This window comes from Zeugodacus cucurbitae, chromosome 3 (genome assembly GCF_028554725.1).
Source record: "Zeugodacus cucurbitae isolate PBARC_wt_2022May chromosome 3, idZeuCucr1.2, whole genome shotgun sequence".
NCBI classification, from domain to species: domain Eukaryota; kingdom Metazoa; phylum Arthropoda; class Insecta; order Diptera; family Tephritidae; genus Zeugodacus; species Zeugodacus cucurbitae.
Genome location: NC_071668.1, coordinates 29,640,824 through 29,657,694, shown reverse-complemented (window position 1 = coordinate 29,657,694; position 16,871 = coordinate 29,640,824). Strand labels below are relative to the sequence as shown.

The window sequence follows — 16,871 nt, the reverse complement described above, 5'->3', positions numbered from 1 at the left end:
TAATCCTATGCCGTGAAGTTGAAAACCTTCATTTTTGTATAGTTGGGAGCCAGTACATACGTATACATAATAAATATTTTTTACCGATAACTCAAATCTGCCGATAAAGAGGTTATACACATGTCTTTGGCGACTTGTAAACACCTAATTCGACAAATATGTCATAAAGTTGGCTGAATCTCAGGGGAAGCAATTCCTGACTTGCTCAAGAAGCAGACAAACTCTGGTAGAAGTTCTAACGAGACACTGTTTGATTGGCAGACATGCTTGCAGACAGAAAATAGAAATAGAAGACGAAGAAATTGTAGAACATCTTCTATGCGAGGGCAAAGCTTTATATATGAAAAGAATGGCAACTGTTGGTCGCGGTTTCCCCGACGATAGCTTGGAAGATGCACAGCTAATACTTTTTGAATTATTTAATTTCATGGTATTGTGAGGGGTGTCCAGTCCCGGTGTTATCCGACATTCCACATCCGCTATACCTACCTGCCTACCGAAACTCACCTTTTTCCTTAAACTTTTTAATTGAGATTGACGAAAGAAAGATCGTTTTAACTTTTTACTACAATAGAATTTATTTAAAACTATTTTTATAAGTATTATCTACGTTTCATATAATTATTGGTTTTGTTTTTGTTTTAAAGAACTGCTAACGATTTTATATTTCCCTTTACACTTTATTTTAAATATTGTTTTTCTTTTATTCATGTATTTATTTAGTATATTTTACCTCCCTGTTTCGCTTGTCAGACCTTTCCATTGCATTTAACATTTACAGTTATTTTTATCGGTTATAATTTCACATTTTTGCTTTATACACACGTAAGTTAAGTCAATATGAGTAATTATTATAATCATTAAGGTAGTCTCTTTTAACAGTTTCTCGTTATTTAACTTATTTAATTTTTTGTTTTTTATTTCTTTTTTGTTTTCGTTTGAGGTTCAACACAGGGTTATGAGTTTCCTTGTTGCTTATAGAGTGGATTTTGTTAAAGGGTTTTTACGTTAGAGTTTCGCTACAAATACAATACAATACAGTACAATTATATATTATTAATTATTATTACAAATACAGTTATGTTAAATGGGTTTTCATGTATAAAAATAATATCATTTCTTCATTTAAATTTCGCCATTCGTCATATAATTAAATACGCGGTTGATTGATAGCACATTTGTGGGCTTGTGAAGTTGAAAAGTAAGTGCTTGAAAAGAGATTCGAACGAACGGATTAGATAACGGTTTCAATTGCAGTGTCATATGTGTCTGAAAGCATGAAAACTTGTCTCGAATTTTAAAAAGTTGTGTAAAGAAATGATATAACTTCTAAAAATATTTATCTCGAGTACTCGATATTCAATCATTATAACAAATAAAATTTGAGGAGCACACAAATACTATAGAAACTCCCGTGGAGTTTACATTTTAGCTTCACAACAATAAAAACAAAATTACGCTAATTTACAATATTGAGATATGAGACAGACATAACCAAACAAATACATCTAAAATGTTTACTAAAGCGAATTAACGAATATTTGAATATTTTACGCTAAAAAGTGTTGTTTCAAAAAGTGATGTGCGATAACTCAAAATCTATGCAAACTACAATAACAAAATGTCTCCCTATCATTTCGACCCAAAGCCAAATTCAACAAAAATTTTAGGTTATTTTACACGCCGTTTAGTAGACTTAAAAAAGAAAACGGTAAACCTATTTGTAAAGCAATAAAAATTAGTAGGTTATGCAACTAAAAGGGCGTTTGAAGTGTATATTCTCTTATTTTTGTTGATGTTGAATGCGCGGGTGCTGTATTGTTGTTCGTATTTTTGGTTTTTACTCCCTACCTCCCATCACCCCCATCTATTTTAGCTCGCTCGCCCGTTGCTGGCGCAGTTTCGCTCGCGCATTTAAATATTCCGGATTCACATATTGCTTATCCTCCTCATCTTCGCCGCCCTCCTGGCGCTCGTGCTTTTGGGCACGCTCCATTATCACACGATTCAGTTCAGCTTTAAGGCCGGCGGTGGGTGAGAGATCCTCCTGATGCTGTTGGCGTTGTTGCCGTTCGCGCTGCTTCTCGTAGGCGCGCTGCAGTTCGGATTTCTGATTTAGCACACTTTTGCCCCTGTAGGAGAGTGAGTATCACATTTGTTTTATTGAAGTAAACAGAAATGTAAATGTTTGTAATTATATATATAATAAACTTAATCTAAGATTAAAGAATTTAGAACTATTTGGAATAAACTGCCAAACTCTAAGCTAAGCTATAAATGTTTGGGAATTCGGTGAGCATAAATGGGTATATTCCGATTAGATTGGGATAATTTCAAATTAAAGAAAAGAACCTTGTGAAAACAGAAACATAAGAATCATATTAAACTCTACTGTCTTTCATAAAGGTAAAGGTCACATTTTTCATTACCAATGTATTTTTGATTGTATCTGGTTATTATTTCATTCATTTCATTTTCGGCCAAATACTTTAAGCAGTCATCACATCTCTTTCTAGAGGCAATCGATCGCAAAGAAGATCCCTACGTAGCGCCGAAGCGCTTTTAGGTCAAAACAAATTTTATGATGCGGCTAATGTATAATCCGGCAAGTTCTCACGGTTCGCCTAATGGATGGCTGCCGCTGCGGGAAGTGACTTGGTCTTTCCACCTCGCCTTCCTCCATTCAGCTATGACAGTTTGCGTACGGCCGTATTCCCAGCTTCATTGCATGTATGCTTATTCCGCAGAGTCCGGTGAGTACTCCTACCATTACGGCAAGTTGAACCTTTTCAATTGCACGCGGTTCCGCCGACCTCTTGCGCTCGACTTTAGGTCAAAAGGATTACGCAACCAAGCAGGTTTTTGTTTGTTAACCAGAGCTTACGAAGCTCTAGAGAGTATCAATGATCCAATGATTCCGACTTGTTCCCAGGAAACAGGACGACGGGTGCTCATCCGCTCTGCGGTTTCCAGCGATTCCGCTGTGACTCGGCACATACACGGGCCTATGATAAGTTGTCTAAATTCTTTGAATTCTGTTCTCTAACCCTAAATCTAAATCAAATCTCATCTTCAATTAAAGGCAATTAATATTGGTCAAGGTTTCAATCGCAAAATTTGTTTATCAAAAAACATTAAGAAACAATGTAAGGCTCTTAACAAAGTTACATTTGTTTAAGTACGCAACTACAAAGTTTTCAACCTTTTGTCTATATTTTTTCGGATATTACAATAAAAATCTAAGTTTAACCTAACCTAATCTAAACAATAATCATACTCACATTTTGTTGTTGAATTTCAGCTCTCGATGCAGCTGCTGCCGTTCATTTGATTCCAAACAGGGATTTATCAACTTCCTGGGCAGTATGAGTCCGTCCGCATCTTTTTGTACTCCCGGCGGTGGCGACGACATCATCATTGTTATTGTTGTTGTGGTGCGTTCGTTCGCTGCAAGTGCACTACTAATCGCTTGCCGCTTATGCTCAAACCACTCTGGCCCAACGGTCGGTATGGATTCAGGTTCCCGTAGCACAATCTTCTCCGACGTCGACGTTGACGATGACAATGCCGCTGTCAATATTATTGGGGAATGTTGTGAAGATGTTGCCGCAGTTGTTGCTGTTGTTGAGCGTTTCGTCGGACTGTCAGTGATGGAAGCTGAAGAATCTGTGCCTGCAAAAAGCAAAAAAGAAGTAAGAAAATTGTTTAAATTAAGTGTTTAAGTTAAGTAAGAAATCTTCTTGGAATGGCTTGTATTTAAAGAGCGACAAACTGCACAAAGTGGCCATTATTTACAGCTTCGTTCAATTCTGCAGACTCTCTGGAATTCGCAGTGGTCACTAAAATGGGACAAAACAGAGGTACCGATTACCGCGGCCACAGATAACTCGAGCGCTGTACTCTTCGCCAAACAAGTGGGAATATTACTAAACTTAAAGTTGTACGGTCGTGGCAGTGACCATCGTGCAAGATCACAAGAAGCATGGCTAATCAATATTGGAGTCAATGATTTATGACAAAAGCGAAACGAATGCGCGAAATGTAGCAAAGAGCAATTTTCTTTTCTTTATTTTTATTTTTATTTTTTCTTTTCTTATTTGTATTTCTTCCACATTTTTGTACTTTATTTATATTTTCATTTTGCATTCACAATGCACGCCTGACACCATGGAACTTGGATGACGCTTTAAAATGCCAATTGTCAGCACTTGACGCACAATGACCGCCTACAATAGTCAATTGTCAAAATAGCCGACGAACAACTACTTGCTGATTGCGGAGTCTCAGTGGTCTTGTAGAGATTATACTGGATTGTATACATAATAGACGTTGACATCACAACAGAAAATACAAATAATTTTATTAATAGCACTTAGTCCAAAACAAATTTTAGGCTCGAGTAGTAATGAAACCAATTCCAACTAAAGAAACTCAAACAACTTAAGAGCCTCAAATTCAGTCTAGAAAGTAATATTTCATATTTCTTTTAAGTGGGAAGTCTCATTAAAACCGGCCGTATGTAAGCGTATGCCATTGTCGACATGAATGAAATCACAAGAGCTCATGTTGAGCCCAACTTAAATCACCTGACCCCATACAGTTCGAAAAGCCTTTCAGACCAATTATTTAGTACGTTCTGGAAGAAAAAGATAAAATTTATTCTTCTTCACTTTCGACGGCGGATACCTGAGTCTTCGTCGGTTGCCTTTCTATTGGATGGAGGTAATGACGTTTCCAATGACGTAGAGACCAAGGTGGTAATCTGGTAACCGATGTCCAGGGCATACTGGGATTATGGAGGGAACACTTCTCCGACCTGCTGAATGGCAGTGAAAGTACAACACCAGGAGATGGCGAACCCGATTCCCCAATCGACGACGATGGAACAGATGTTCCATTACCCGATCATGAAGAAATTCGAATAGCAATTACCCGCCTAAGAACAACAAAGCGGCGGGGGCCGATAGATTACCGGCCGAGCTATTCAAATACGGCGGCGAAGAACTGATAAGGTGCATGCATCAGCTTCTTTGCAGAATATGGTCGGGAGAAAGCATGCCTGACGATTGGAATCTCAGTGTGCTCTGCCTAATCCATAAAAAAGGAGATCCCACAATCTGTGCCAATTACCGTGGGATAAGCCTAATAAATATCGCATATAAGGTTCTATCGAACGTACTGCGTGCAAGACTAAAGCCCACCGTCAACAAAATGATTGGACCTTATCAGTGTGGCTTTAGACCTGGAAAATCGACAACTTTTTGTCGATTTTAAAGCTGCTTTCGACAGCACGTAAAGGAGCTGCCTTTACGCCGCGATGTCTGAATTTGGTATCACCGCAAAACTAATACGGCTGTGCAAGTTGACGCTGAGCAACACCAAAAGCTCCGTCATGATTGGGAACGACCTCTCCGAGCCGTTCGATACCAAACCAGGTTTTAGACAAGGTGACTCACTATCGTGCGACTTCTTTAACTTGATGCTGGAAAAAATAATACGAACTGCAGAGCTAAATAGAGAAGGTTCAACGCCAATCACATACATACATACATACTATGACGTTTCCTGGTAATGTCTAAACTTGAAATACCACAGATGCATGCATTGAGATAATTACTTTGGAGTCCCCCAATATCACGGTATCCCCTTCAAAACAAGTGGAACGAGTGAAATGTCTTTAGGATTGAATTCGTGGAAATTACAGACGTTATATCCCTTATACAAATTATATTCATTGGAAATCTCTTCCTCACTCGTTAGTATATTACTTTTATTAAGGCAATACATAAACGTGAAAGAATCTGTCACTAAAGATTTTACTGAATCAAAAGGTTTCTTCAAATGAGTGTCTGAAGTAGACTTCACATAGATAGAATTCACCTGAGATACACAGATGTTTTAAACTGATCGAATTGATTAAAAAGAGCTACATAAGTAGAAAATGAAAATATACATGAAGAATTTATGTTTCAAGTATATTTCTAAGCTTCGTCATCATCAATATACTTGAAGAATGAAGTTATTATTTACATAATGTTGCCATGGCATACCACAAGTATTTAGTAATCAAGCTCAACTAAATAACAAGAGAAGAGTGTAAAGGAATGCTTATGCTCACAAAGGAAAAACTGTAATTCTAACCTCAACTAATAACCTGCTGTATTGAAAGCAACAAAGAACCACAAATAAGCGTGAAAACATGATTGAAACAAAAAGTAGAATACCGGAGCACCAAAGTACTTGTACCTACATTCCGCATGCCACAGTGCAACAAATACCGTGCCACATTTGCCACAAACACAAAAGTCAAATATTCTTACGAGCATATCTTAGATAGATTAAGGTTAATAGTAGACAGAGCCCGCAGCTCAGACAATTACAGACACAAAAGCAACGACGAGCCTAAAGAAAATGCCAACGAAGAACAGCAGTACTTAAGAAAATAACTTAATAGCGTTGCTCATGCTCACAGCGCGACAATGCGACGCGAATTTCTTTGTCGCGAAGGCTGACGGTGCCTATAATTACCACGACACTGTTAGAATCCAGCGAACGGCAATAGGCACCTAGAAGACGACATGCTTCTCAGCCAAGTATGCTTCACAGCTAAGCACTATAGGTATGTCTGTATGTGGAATCACGGCCCGCGAAGCACTTTCTTTTTCAGCCTCATCACACTGTGCCTACAAATGCCACCTGACTGCTGTGGCAGCGGTGGAAGACACTACAAAAGAGACAACAGCAGCCAATACAAAGCGCCAACTTCAAACAATTGTTACCGCTATTCTATCGGCACTACACGCATATTACAGCTATCAGCTATCATATTAACCCATATTTTCACGCATCGAATTAACGCGGAACAAAAAGAGCCGCAGCAGAGCGCTTAGAGCACAGAAAAAGTGAAGTGGCCCACAGACAGCACAAAGGCGTTCAAAGTTGACTAAATTAGTTAGCATTCCACATTCGCATAGTTCATGCCTTTCTCGCATTAGTGGCATGTTCTATTGTACGTTTCTTATTTGATTTCTTTGATTTCTTTCATTTTTTCTTCAAAAGCGTCGCTCAACTGACACTGAAACGTTTGGGTTAACGAGCTACAACAGCAAGTCGCTGGCTGAAATGTTAAATAGCTTGCAGCACACACATGCGTAGACATGAGCAGCTTACAGCTTGTTTACAAATTCGCTGTTGCCGAAGTGTTCTTAGCTTTTTGGGCTTTTGTGTGCTTTATGATTTTGTTTTCACCATTTAAAATATTTTTTATTTTTGTTAATTTTTGGAGAAATTTCGCACACAAAGCGCATAGCGTCTGAAATGTTTACGAGCTTAATGGGCGCTTCGCAGCAACCAGTTTTTGGAGTTCCACTTTGCCCACTTCTACACAGAAAGGCTGCGAAGAATTGTGCATACATATGTATTCAGTATTCGTACTCATTCATCGCTTTGACCTATTGAGCAATCAGCAGCCACAAAGCTTACAGTAATAATAAACAACGGTAAAGAACCTTTATTAATGACTTGCGAGCTCGCTGATAAGCACTTGCGCCGCGTGCTTAACATACAAAACTACTTAGATCTTGTTGTATATAGTATACAGTATAGTCTACAGATGTGCATGTTGAAAGAGTGATTTTACTTACGTCGATTTGTTAATTTCACGTTTGGTAATTCTACAACGACACGGATTGTTTGGCACCTAAAAAGTGGTTAATTGCTCTCCAGTGCGATGCCAGCATATGCACATTAAAACTGATCTTGAAACTCGATATTAAAGAGCTCAATGTTTTCATAATTGGAATTCTAAAATTGTCAGACATACTTATGAAACTAATTCGAGTTTTAGTTGTTGAAAGCAGAAGTGATTTTATCTTGATCTCTCTTTATTTTGATATTTCCAAAACTAATTTATAACTACAAGAAAAAAACTTCGATTAGCCAAAACATTTATAGTATGTATGTATATAACACGTATACGAAATGGATTACAAAGCATGTCTCTCGTTCAATGTGTGGCCCTTCGAATTATAACACTCATAGAAACTTTTCTACAAATAATCAAAGCACATCTCGGGATGATATTAAATCCAATAACATATTTGGGAAAACTCCTAACATATGGAATTTTGACCAAATTAAGAGGCATCAGGCACATTTTCCAGAGTGCAACTCTTCTGTACCATATTTATTGTAAAGTATGAGTCCTCTGTCATTGTTCCTTAGTTAACCTCTGTATGGTGTCGCGTGGTTATTATCCGATTTCATTACTTTATTCGTATTCATATTGTGTGAGGAGGTTCTGAAGAGAACTGTCCCCAGCATATCTAGTTGGTAAAGCTGTAGGAAAAATCACAGATGGTTCCAAACTAGAGGAACGAGTGGGAGGTGGCGTCTTTTCAGAAAATTTAGACATAAAAATCGCCTCCCGATGTTGAAATTTTAAGAACTCTAGTAGGAATGTTAACAGGTTACTGTCTGATTGGCAGGCGTGCCAAGTAGTAGAAGAGGAGGAGACAGTAGAACATCTTCTTACACACGAAAAGAAAGACAACGATCGGTCACGATTTTCTCGACGACGCTTCCGAAGGAAGTTGCACTTATAAAACATATTGAATTGAACAAGTTTATCAAGACCAGAATGTTTTAGGATGTTTCAGAGAGTACATGGTAGTGGTAGGGGGATTCTAGTCCCGGTGGAGTCACAATGGGCCTCTTAAAGCCCTAATTGCGTCGTACGACTTCCACTTTACCTAGCTACCTACTATCTAAAGCTAAGTCATTTAAGTACCCTTTTAGGAGGGGCAGGGGTTTGGTAGATGCTTCAAATGATAACTGTAGTTTTACGAATATCTAAAAAGTTCTTTGTTAAATATTTATGTTTACCCAGCTTGTAATTTAAGCATATTTAGTATTCACTTGCAACAAAAGTGAAACGATTTTAAGCTCACATTTCCAGCCACAGGGTCGCAATTTCACTGCCAAAACGGCACTCACACACTCACATTTCACTAAATCACTGTGTTATGAAAGATGCACCATTGCTCTTTGTGCATTCTTTCGCTTCAAGCAAATCGATTTAATTAAATTGCTGCGTGCACGTGAACTATGAAATGCTGACGCTGCAAAATCGCATGGCTTTCAAATAATTAACACTGTTTGGGCGAAATTCGAAAGCTACTTGAAAAGTTTGCGCGTTTGGCTGCGACTTTTGGCTTTGTCGACAACAATTTTCGTTAATTGCAGCGGCTTTAAGCCGCAGGCGTTGATTGAGTTGCAAACCGAGTGAAATACAAAAACAAATAGTGAAATTCGTTTTGTAACTAATAAAACAATGATAAGCAAAATTGTGGCCAAATTACACACGACTGCATGTCAAATGTAACTATAAGTCAACACCAACAACAACAACAAGAGCAACAGCGCTGGCAAATTGGTTGCACTCACTTTCGAAAACCCGCATGCGGCTCATTATGCCGGACGAGATGTGCGTGCGACTCATTTTAATAAGCTTGGCTGACTTAATTTTTTTAATTTAAATTTCTTTGCGGTATAAGTGTTCAATTTTGAATATTTGTTTTTTACTGTTTTTTAACGACTTTGTTATAGTTTAGCGTCGCGTTGCCACTAATGGTTGCAATGCAAGGCGGCAAGCTGATTAAGCGTGTCGCGGCAGCTATTATAAAATCGCACGGGTTTGTTTTAACACATGTTACGTTTTAAATTTGGAGCCACATTTGAGCAGTTAGCTTAAAGCGCCACTAATGCGTTGCAATTACGCGTTGCACGTATGTGCCGCCGTTGTCTGACTGGTCGCCGCGTGCTGGTCGCCCGGCTCAGCATGTCGCTGTGCTGCCGTTGCAAATCGATTTTGCTAACTGAATTAAGAAACGGGTTTAATTGAATTTGAGTGGCAATGTGCGGCACATTAATTGTTTTGTTTCTCGATGTTTTTTTTTTTATTAATTTTACTTTATTTCTACTTTTTTAATTGCACTCTCAATGAAGTTGTTGGATAGCCGCAAAACACTTGCTAAATATTTGCATACGGTCGCCGTGTGCGATTAATCAATTCGATTGCCTATTTTGCTGCCCACTGCCGCAGTCTTGCCAGCAACTTTGCCACTGGAATCGCCATTCTCGGCGCTTCTGCGCTGATTCCACAACAGATAGACATAGAAAGAGCGCCGTGCAGGCTTCCTTTAAGCCGTAGCGTTGTGCTTTGTTACGTGTGCAGTGGTGCCCCCACTTGTCATTGTCACAAGCTGACACTTTCTGTTGTTCCAATTGTTACTATCTGCCTTACACTTAACATTTATTCTATTTTATTCTATTTAAGCCTCACACATTCGCTGCTATTTACTTGTATTCATTTGCTGCTTTGTTGTGTTGCAAAGGTTTTCCGTTGTTTTCACTTTCCACACGTTGCCGTGTCCGTCCGCTCGCAGTCCGTCTGACACCGAGCACGCCAAAGTCACACTTAAACACGGCCGAGAGGCGCCACATGTTGCCGCAGCTAGTCGCAAAAGCAAAGTCGAGGCGCACCAACGCTCGGCTGCACCACCCCGCTGCATGCAGCTGCAGCAATTGTTGCAAGTCGTGTGGCGCTGCGCTGCTCTGCGGCGCATTATCGTCAAGGTGGGCGCAAAAATCGATACACAAATGACGGCAGCCTCATGCCTTACTATTTTTAGTAATTTTTCAATTCCAAGCGACAGCGCAGCGGCACACAGTGTGTCTGTGGGAAACGGGCAAACGAATAGAATTTGATGGAACTGTATATTAATTGTGTTCTATATTTTAAAAATTTATTTATCTCAAATTTTTATATTTTAAATATTTTAGAGCTCTAGGAAAGGCTATCAGAAACCTTCCCATCTTCAACGATTGTCATCACAAATGAGTATGAACACTCAAAAATATTTTTTCTCGCTTGACCCTTTACTTAACGGCAATAAGTTTTCGTGAAATCTCACGACCTCAAGATGTTAAACGTAAAAAATAATGTCATAGCAGTAAAGGCCAAGAGTAGAACGGACCACTGCTGTACTAATTTTTATCGACAGATAAAATATATACTAAATCTTACTTTGACGCAACCAGTGCCATATTTTACCCACTGTGCGGTTGCTGATAATAAATTTGCACTATATTTAGCAACAGTTATACAACATTGGGGCGGAAAATGCAGCTGCAAACACACACACCGACACACCAACCAATGTGTGTCTGTGTGTGTATCGGAACTATGCTTTGAATTGTTTGGCCTAGTTTTAGGCGCTGTATTTTCGAAATGCAACAACACGAAACACGAGCGCTTGGAGTCATTTGCAGCCCTACACATAATCGGTTAATCCTGCCAAGGTATTACAAGTGAGAGTGTAATGGTGCATTAAAGACGGACGAGTTGGCAAAGGCGCTGGGATCTGCTAGCTGCTCGGCTGAGGCGTAGAGCGGCGGGTAATTTGAGTGTGGCACGAGTATTTTCGGAATATTCATGTCAATAACTGCAGTAGTGTTTATAAATACATTTAACTTCTTAGTCAGCAGTTATAATTCGTGTATACAACGAAAATAGGTTGGTAGCTCAAATCTGCTACAAGTGCGCATATGTAAATAGAGCTGAATTATCCGCTTGAACTATTCATGAAGGTAAATATGCGTCATTCATAGTTATTTGCACCAGATGTTTGAATAACAGCAAAAAAAATATGTAAAAATGAAAGTATTGAAGAAAGCACAATGAAGAATAAGCACATTTGGGTAAAAGCTAAAAAGAATAATTCGGCGATTATTTACTCAGAGTTTTATATTGAATTAGTTAGTAGTAGTTTTATATTAGAATAATAGGCTTTATAAGTTATAAGATAAAGATCGTCATTTATAAATACATATGTATATGAGTGCAGGTAAATGCTGTGGTGGACAGGCGTACGGAAATCCAAACACCGAAATCCAATGGAAATGGAGCGGCTTGCTGACTAAGAATAACCCCAACGGCGGCCCTTGAACTAATAATAAATCTCCCTATAGATCTCTTTGCTGAAAACAGCGCTGCAAAATTGGCGTGATGACTTATGCCAGCAGGAGAATTTAAGGATAGAACTTTCAGAAGATTCAAAGTCATTTCAGAATGATAAGGTTGGCGTAAGGGCAAGGAAACGGGTTCAGCCTTTGGGTACTTCAAAGAACGATAATCTGGGAGAGACATCGTTGTTGAAACCACATCACCTTTTGCGTTCCTAAAAGATGAATACTCCTCATTAACTACGTGGCGGCACTCCATCTGGTTCCGCCTACCAGAATAACCTAACCTATGTTAAAATTCTTAAACTAAGTTTCGTAATAATGCAAGAAACTTTGTTTTTATTTTGCTCAGGGTTGAGAATGTCCGAAAGCCGAATACCTGCTACATACTAGAACTATTTGATTTGATATTGCATCAACTTTTTTTACTTTAAAATGTGGATAATATATAAAAATTAATTCAATAATTTCCAGGTTTTCATGATTTCAGAATAACATTAGTAACTTTTGACTTAATACAAGGTTGTGCATCAATTAATTCGTATTTATAATATTAACGATTTTTATTCTTAATAATTGTCATCAATATATTTACTGGTTACGTATTCGTCTTCTAAATAAATAAGTGTTTTTACTTTCTATATTTAATATTTATGTATAATTTTTAAAACCGCATTCACTGTAAAACCGCATTGCTTCAAAAACTTGTACCAAAGATCTGCTTATTGAAAATAAGTCTTACTCAATTAAATTCTCAATTCAAATTATATTCTATTGTGCTTCATACTAAATAACATGTATTAATGAAAATTAGGAATTATTAAAAATATTATACTAACTTTCATTCATAAAATAAAATCCTACATTGGTGGATTCTAAGCATTTTAAAAGAAATTTGTGAGAGAGATTATTATAACCCCTTATTATGATTTTCGGTTTTGTTGCCTCCCTATTTCAGTTCAAAATTTACCTTTAAACAATAACAGCCATAGGTAAAACTGTGTATTGGTATGTATACTGGAAATACCATCGAAATGTGATAAATAAACAAGAAAGGAAGCAATTTATTGATATAATTTTATTAAGATAACACACAATTTGACCCATATATTCGGCATAACGGCCCATAGAATAACGAAAATCATCTTAAATACAGTGGATCTTTCATAACTCAAACTTCCCTAAATCGAATTGCACACAAATGTCTATCCATAAATCGAACTTTTCGAAATACATAATACAAATACAAAATCTAAAATTTTACTATCGATGCAGAATTTTAAGAGTCCCTATATATCGTAGGGAGGGGTACAAAAAATATGATATTACACTTATTGCGAAGTAAATAAATAAAACGGTGTATAAATCTATATTTTACAGCTTTTTGAAAAAATGTATGTTTAATGAAAATTCTATAACTCGAAGTTTTTTTTTTGTGAATTATTGAGTTAGAGAAGTTCCACTTTAGTATATGAAGGCTGAGGTAATTGTTGGACCAATTTCACTCATTTTCACCTCTAAGCTACATTATATCCAATACTATACGCTCACTTAATTTGGCTAAGATATTTATTATGAAAAACCGATAATTAGGTATACGGGAGCTAGGGGAATTTATGAGATGATTTCACCCATTTTTGGTACAGAGACACACTTATAGACAAAAAGAATTTCTCTGAATATCAGCAATTTATCTGAGAGATTTGCCGATATATTCAGTAAAAATTATTACACAGTTCTTGTTGTTCGATATCTGGGGCCTTGAACATTTGTAGTCCGATTTTGACATTTTTTTGTTATTTCGCCCGTTTTCCATGAGATAGGATTTTTGACCCAAAAGTGGGCGATACCACGCTCATAAAATTTGCCTAGCTTTATTTGTATCTTAGTTAAAGCTCTTTATAGCATAGAATAATACCTTCCGCAAGCGCTATCACCTCCAACCTTTGGCACTCTCTCATACTTTTTTCTCTAACCTTAGTTAGTTTTCATAACCTTCCATCATTTCATTAACATGAAAGCTTACTCAGGGTCGTCAAAGCTGGCGTGATACTGTGAAAATCTCAGTGGCGCAGCTTTTCCTGCTGCAAAATGCTTGAGGGAACAAAATAAACAAACAGAAAAATTGCGCGCAAATTGTGAAATCTAAGTCCCGTCGCGAAACACGACCCCACACATCACTACAAATACAACACAACGTATACACATGTGCATGTGTGTGTTGTACATTCGAACGACCTCCAAAATTGTCAATGAAAAACCTTGACCTACATAAGCGCGTGTAAGCTCCACAAAAACAGGCTCACAATAACAACAGCAGCACAACATCTCTCATCTCATGCAGTTCACATATTGGCTGCCCGCTACCTCCTGCCACCTGCCTCCTTCATTGCTTGCGATAATTGTTTTTGCCCGCTCTAATTTGTTGCTGTTGTTATTGGTTTTAGTTGTTGCAAAACGGGTCTCGATAACACGCGAGTGAGTGTACTAGAAACACACTGAAGTGGAATGTGTAGAATGGAAAATATCAACGTTAATAAGTCCTGCAAAGCATTTCTGTTTTCCTGGCAAAATTTTGCTCCATGAGGAAAATGGCCGCTCAAATGTGAAAAATTAAATATTAGATTTACTCGCACTAAGCATGGAACACCGGAAGTGAGCACAAGGCGTTTAGCTGGAGGCTGGAGGACAGTATAAAAACAAAAACGCGAGAGATGAGCAAAATGCGTGCAAATCCATAAAAATAGGGAGGCAGTAGAAGCATGCGTGAGGAAATGAGGTATTTTAGGAGATTTTGGTGTGAGAGGGAGATTGCTGGAAGTTTTATTTCAAATGTTGAATGTTTGGCAAAATACAACAATAGAAATGAAAAGCCCTGTCTTGGTTTTGGTGATTGTAAAGGTTAGAAAACACACGATTTTTCAAAAATTACAAAATTATTAAACTTGCGGATTTTTATCTAACAAAAATATATTAAAATAGTAGTATAAAGTTCACAAACAAAAAAATAAATTAAGTTTAATTCCAATCCACGCACTATACTACCCTTAATAAGCAAGAATTCTTCCCCTATTTAAGTTTATATTGTTCCCTTGGTGCAAACTCCACTCCCGCACCACTGGTACTCCACACTCAAACACACCCATTTCTTCATTATTACATATTTGCTTTCCATGAGAACACACTGTCACAAACAAACATCCATACGCTCCCGCTCCAATCGTTTCATTTTCCCCAACTAGATTCAGTTTGAGTGCGAATGCTCCACACTGGTGGCGGACTGTCTAGTGTATTGGAGCCTAAACTCAATGTTAAACAACTCTAACTCAAATACTCCGTCTCAATTGAACAGGCGAACAAAATTATCTGGAAGATATGCGCGTGCTCCCCATTACGACCACAAGCGAAAACAAGGAGAGGTAAGTGGTACAATGGTTGAAGCTTTAAAAGCCAGCCAGTAACGGCAATGTCTACAGTTGCCGAGTGTCTACTTTACAGATAAGTACGAACAATGGTAGAGAAGCGACATTAAAAGAAGGGGATTTCAACCACCGAATGAGAGGTACTACGTATATACGATACTGACACTTACATATACAGAAATGTATATAAAAATGTGTATATTATATACATATAATTGAACAAAGTTATGAGTCTACATAAAACGGTATTTAAATGCAAATGATTTATGGAAAATTCATAGTCCGTCGAACACGTTTAGTCAGCAGAGGGAGTAGAACGTTAGAGTTGCCAAATGATAATAATTAATTCTTGGCGATTTTTGGTAGACAAATGGCAAAAATGAAATCAAGGAAAATAAGTTAGAACCAATCTCTTGAGTTCAAACCGCCAGTATCTGAGTAGACCCATAACTATGAGACCCATTCAAGTCGAAATTAAATCCAAATCCAAATTAATGATGATAGATTCAATAACTGAATGTTATTGAAAATATCACTATATTTTCCACCCTAGCTCTTTTTATACTTTCGCAACAAAGTTGCTACGAGAGTATTATAGTTTTGTCCACATAACGGTTGGTTGTAAGTCCTAAAAATAAACGAGTTAGATATAGGGTTATATATATCAAAATGATCAGGGTGACGAGAAAAGTTCAAATCCGGATGTCTGTCTGTCCGTCCGTCTGTCCGTCCGTCCGTGCAAGCTGTAACTTGAGTAAAAATTTAGATATCTTAATGAAACGTGGAACACGTGTTCCTTGGCACCATAAGAAGGTTAAGTTCGAAAATAGGCGTAATCAGGCCAATGCCACGCCCACAAAATGCCGAAAACCGAAAACACTTAAAGTGCCATAACTAAGCTATAAATAATGCTATGGAAGTAAAATTTGGTATGAAGGATCGCACTAGGAAGGGGCATATGGGGATGTAATTTTTTTGGGGAAGTGGGTGTGGCCCCTCCCCCTACTAAGTTTTTTGTACATATCTCGCAAACTACTAAAGGTATATAAAGGACACTATCTAGAGTCGTTTCTTTTATGCACTTCCTTATACAGTCCAAAAATGGAGGAAATCGGATTGTAACCACGCCCACCTGCCATACAAAGGTTATGTTGAAAACTACTAAAAGTGGGTTAACTCAATAACCAAAAACGCCAGAAACACTAAATTTCACATAAGAAATGTCAGATGAAAGCTGCACTCAGATTTTTTACAAAATGGAAAATGGGCGTGGCATCGCCCACTTATGGGTCAAAAACCATATCTCAGGAACTACTCGACCGATTTCAATGGAACTTGGTTTGTAATAGTTTCCTTACCTCCCAATAATATGTTGTGAAAATTGGCCAAATCGCTTCACAACCACGCCTACTTCCTATATACCAG

General features: G+C 37.8%; 1 protein-coding gene across 2 annotated transcripts; it reads right to left on the bottom strand.

The window, feature by feature from the left end:
• Nucleotides 1–552: 552 nt before the first annotated feature.
• LOC105215323 (protein FAM107B) lies at nucleotides 553–10,501 on the bottom strand. Of its 2 annotated transcripts, none has more exons than XM_029042283.2 (3): nucleotides 10,361–10,501; nucleotides 3,282–3,672; nucleotides 553–2,132 (listed from the first exon to the last, which is right to left on the bottom strand). In XM_029042283.2, the coding sequence occupies exons 1-3, from the start codon at nucleotides 10,368–10,370 to the stop codon at nucleotides 1,868–1,870; spliced, it is 666 nt and encodes a 221-aa protein (XP_028898116.1). In that variant the 5' UTR covers nucleotides 10,371–10,501; the 3' UTR covers nucleotides 553–1,867. The 2 variants fall into 2 exon arrangements, with proteins under 2 accessions (XP_028898116.1, XP_011187464.1); XM_011189162.3 differs by lacking the exon at nucleotides 10,361–10,501 and adding an exon at nucleotides 9,445–10,072.
• Between the last annotated feature and the right edge of the window lie 6,370 nt (nucleotides 10,502–16,871).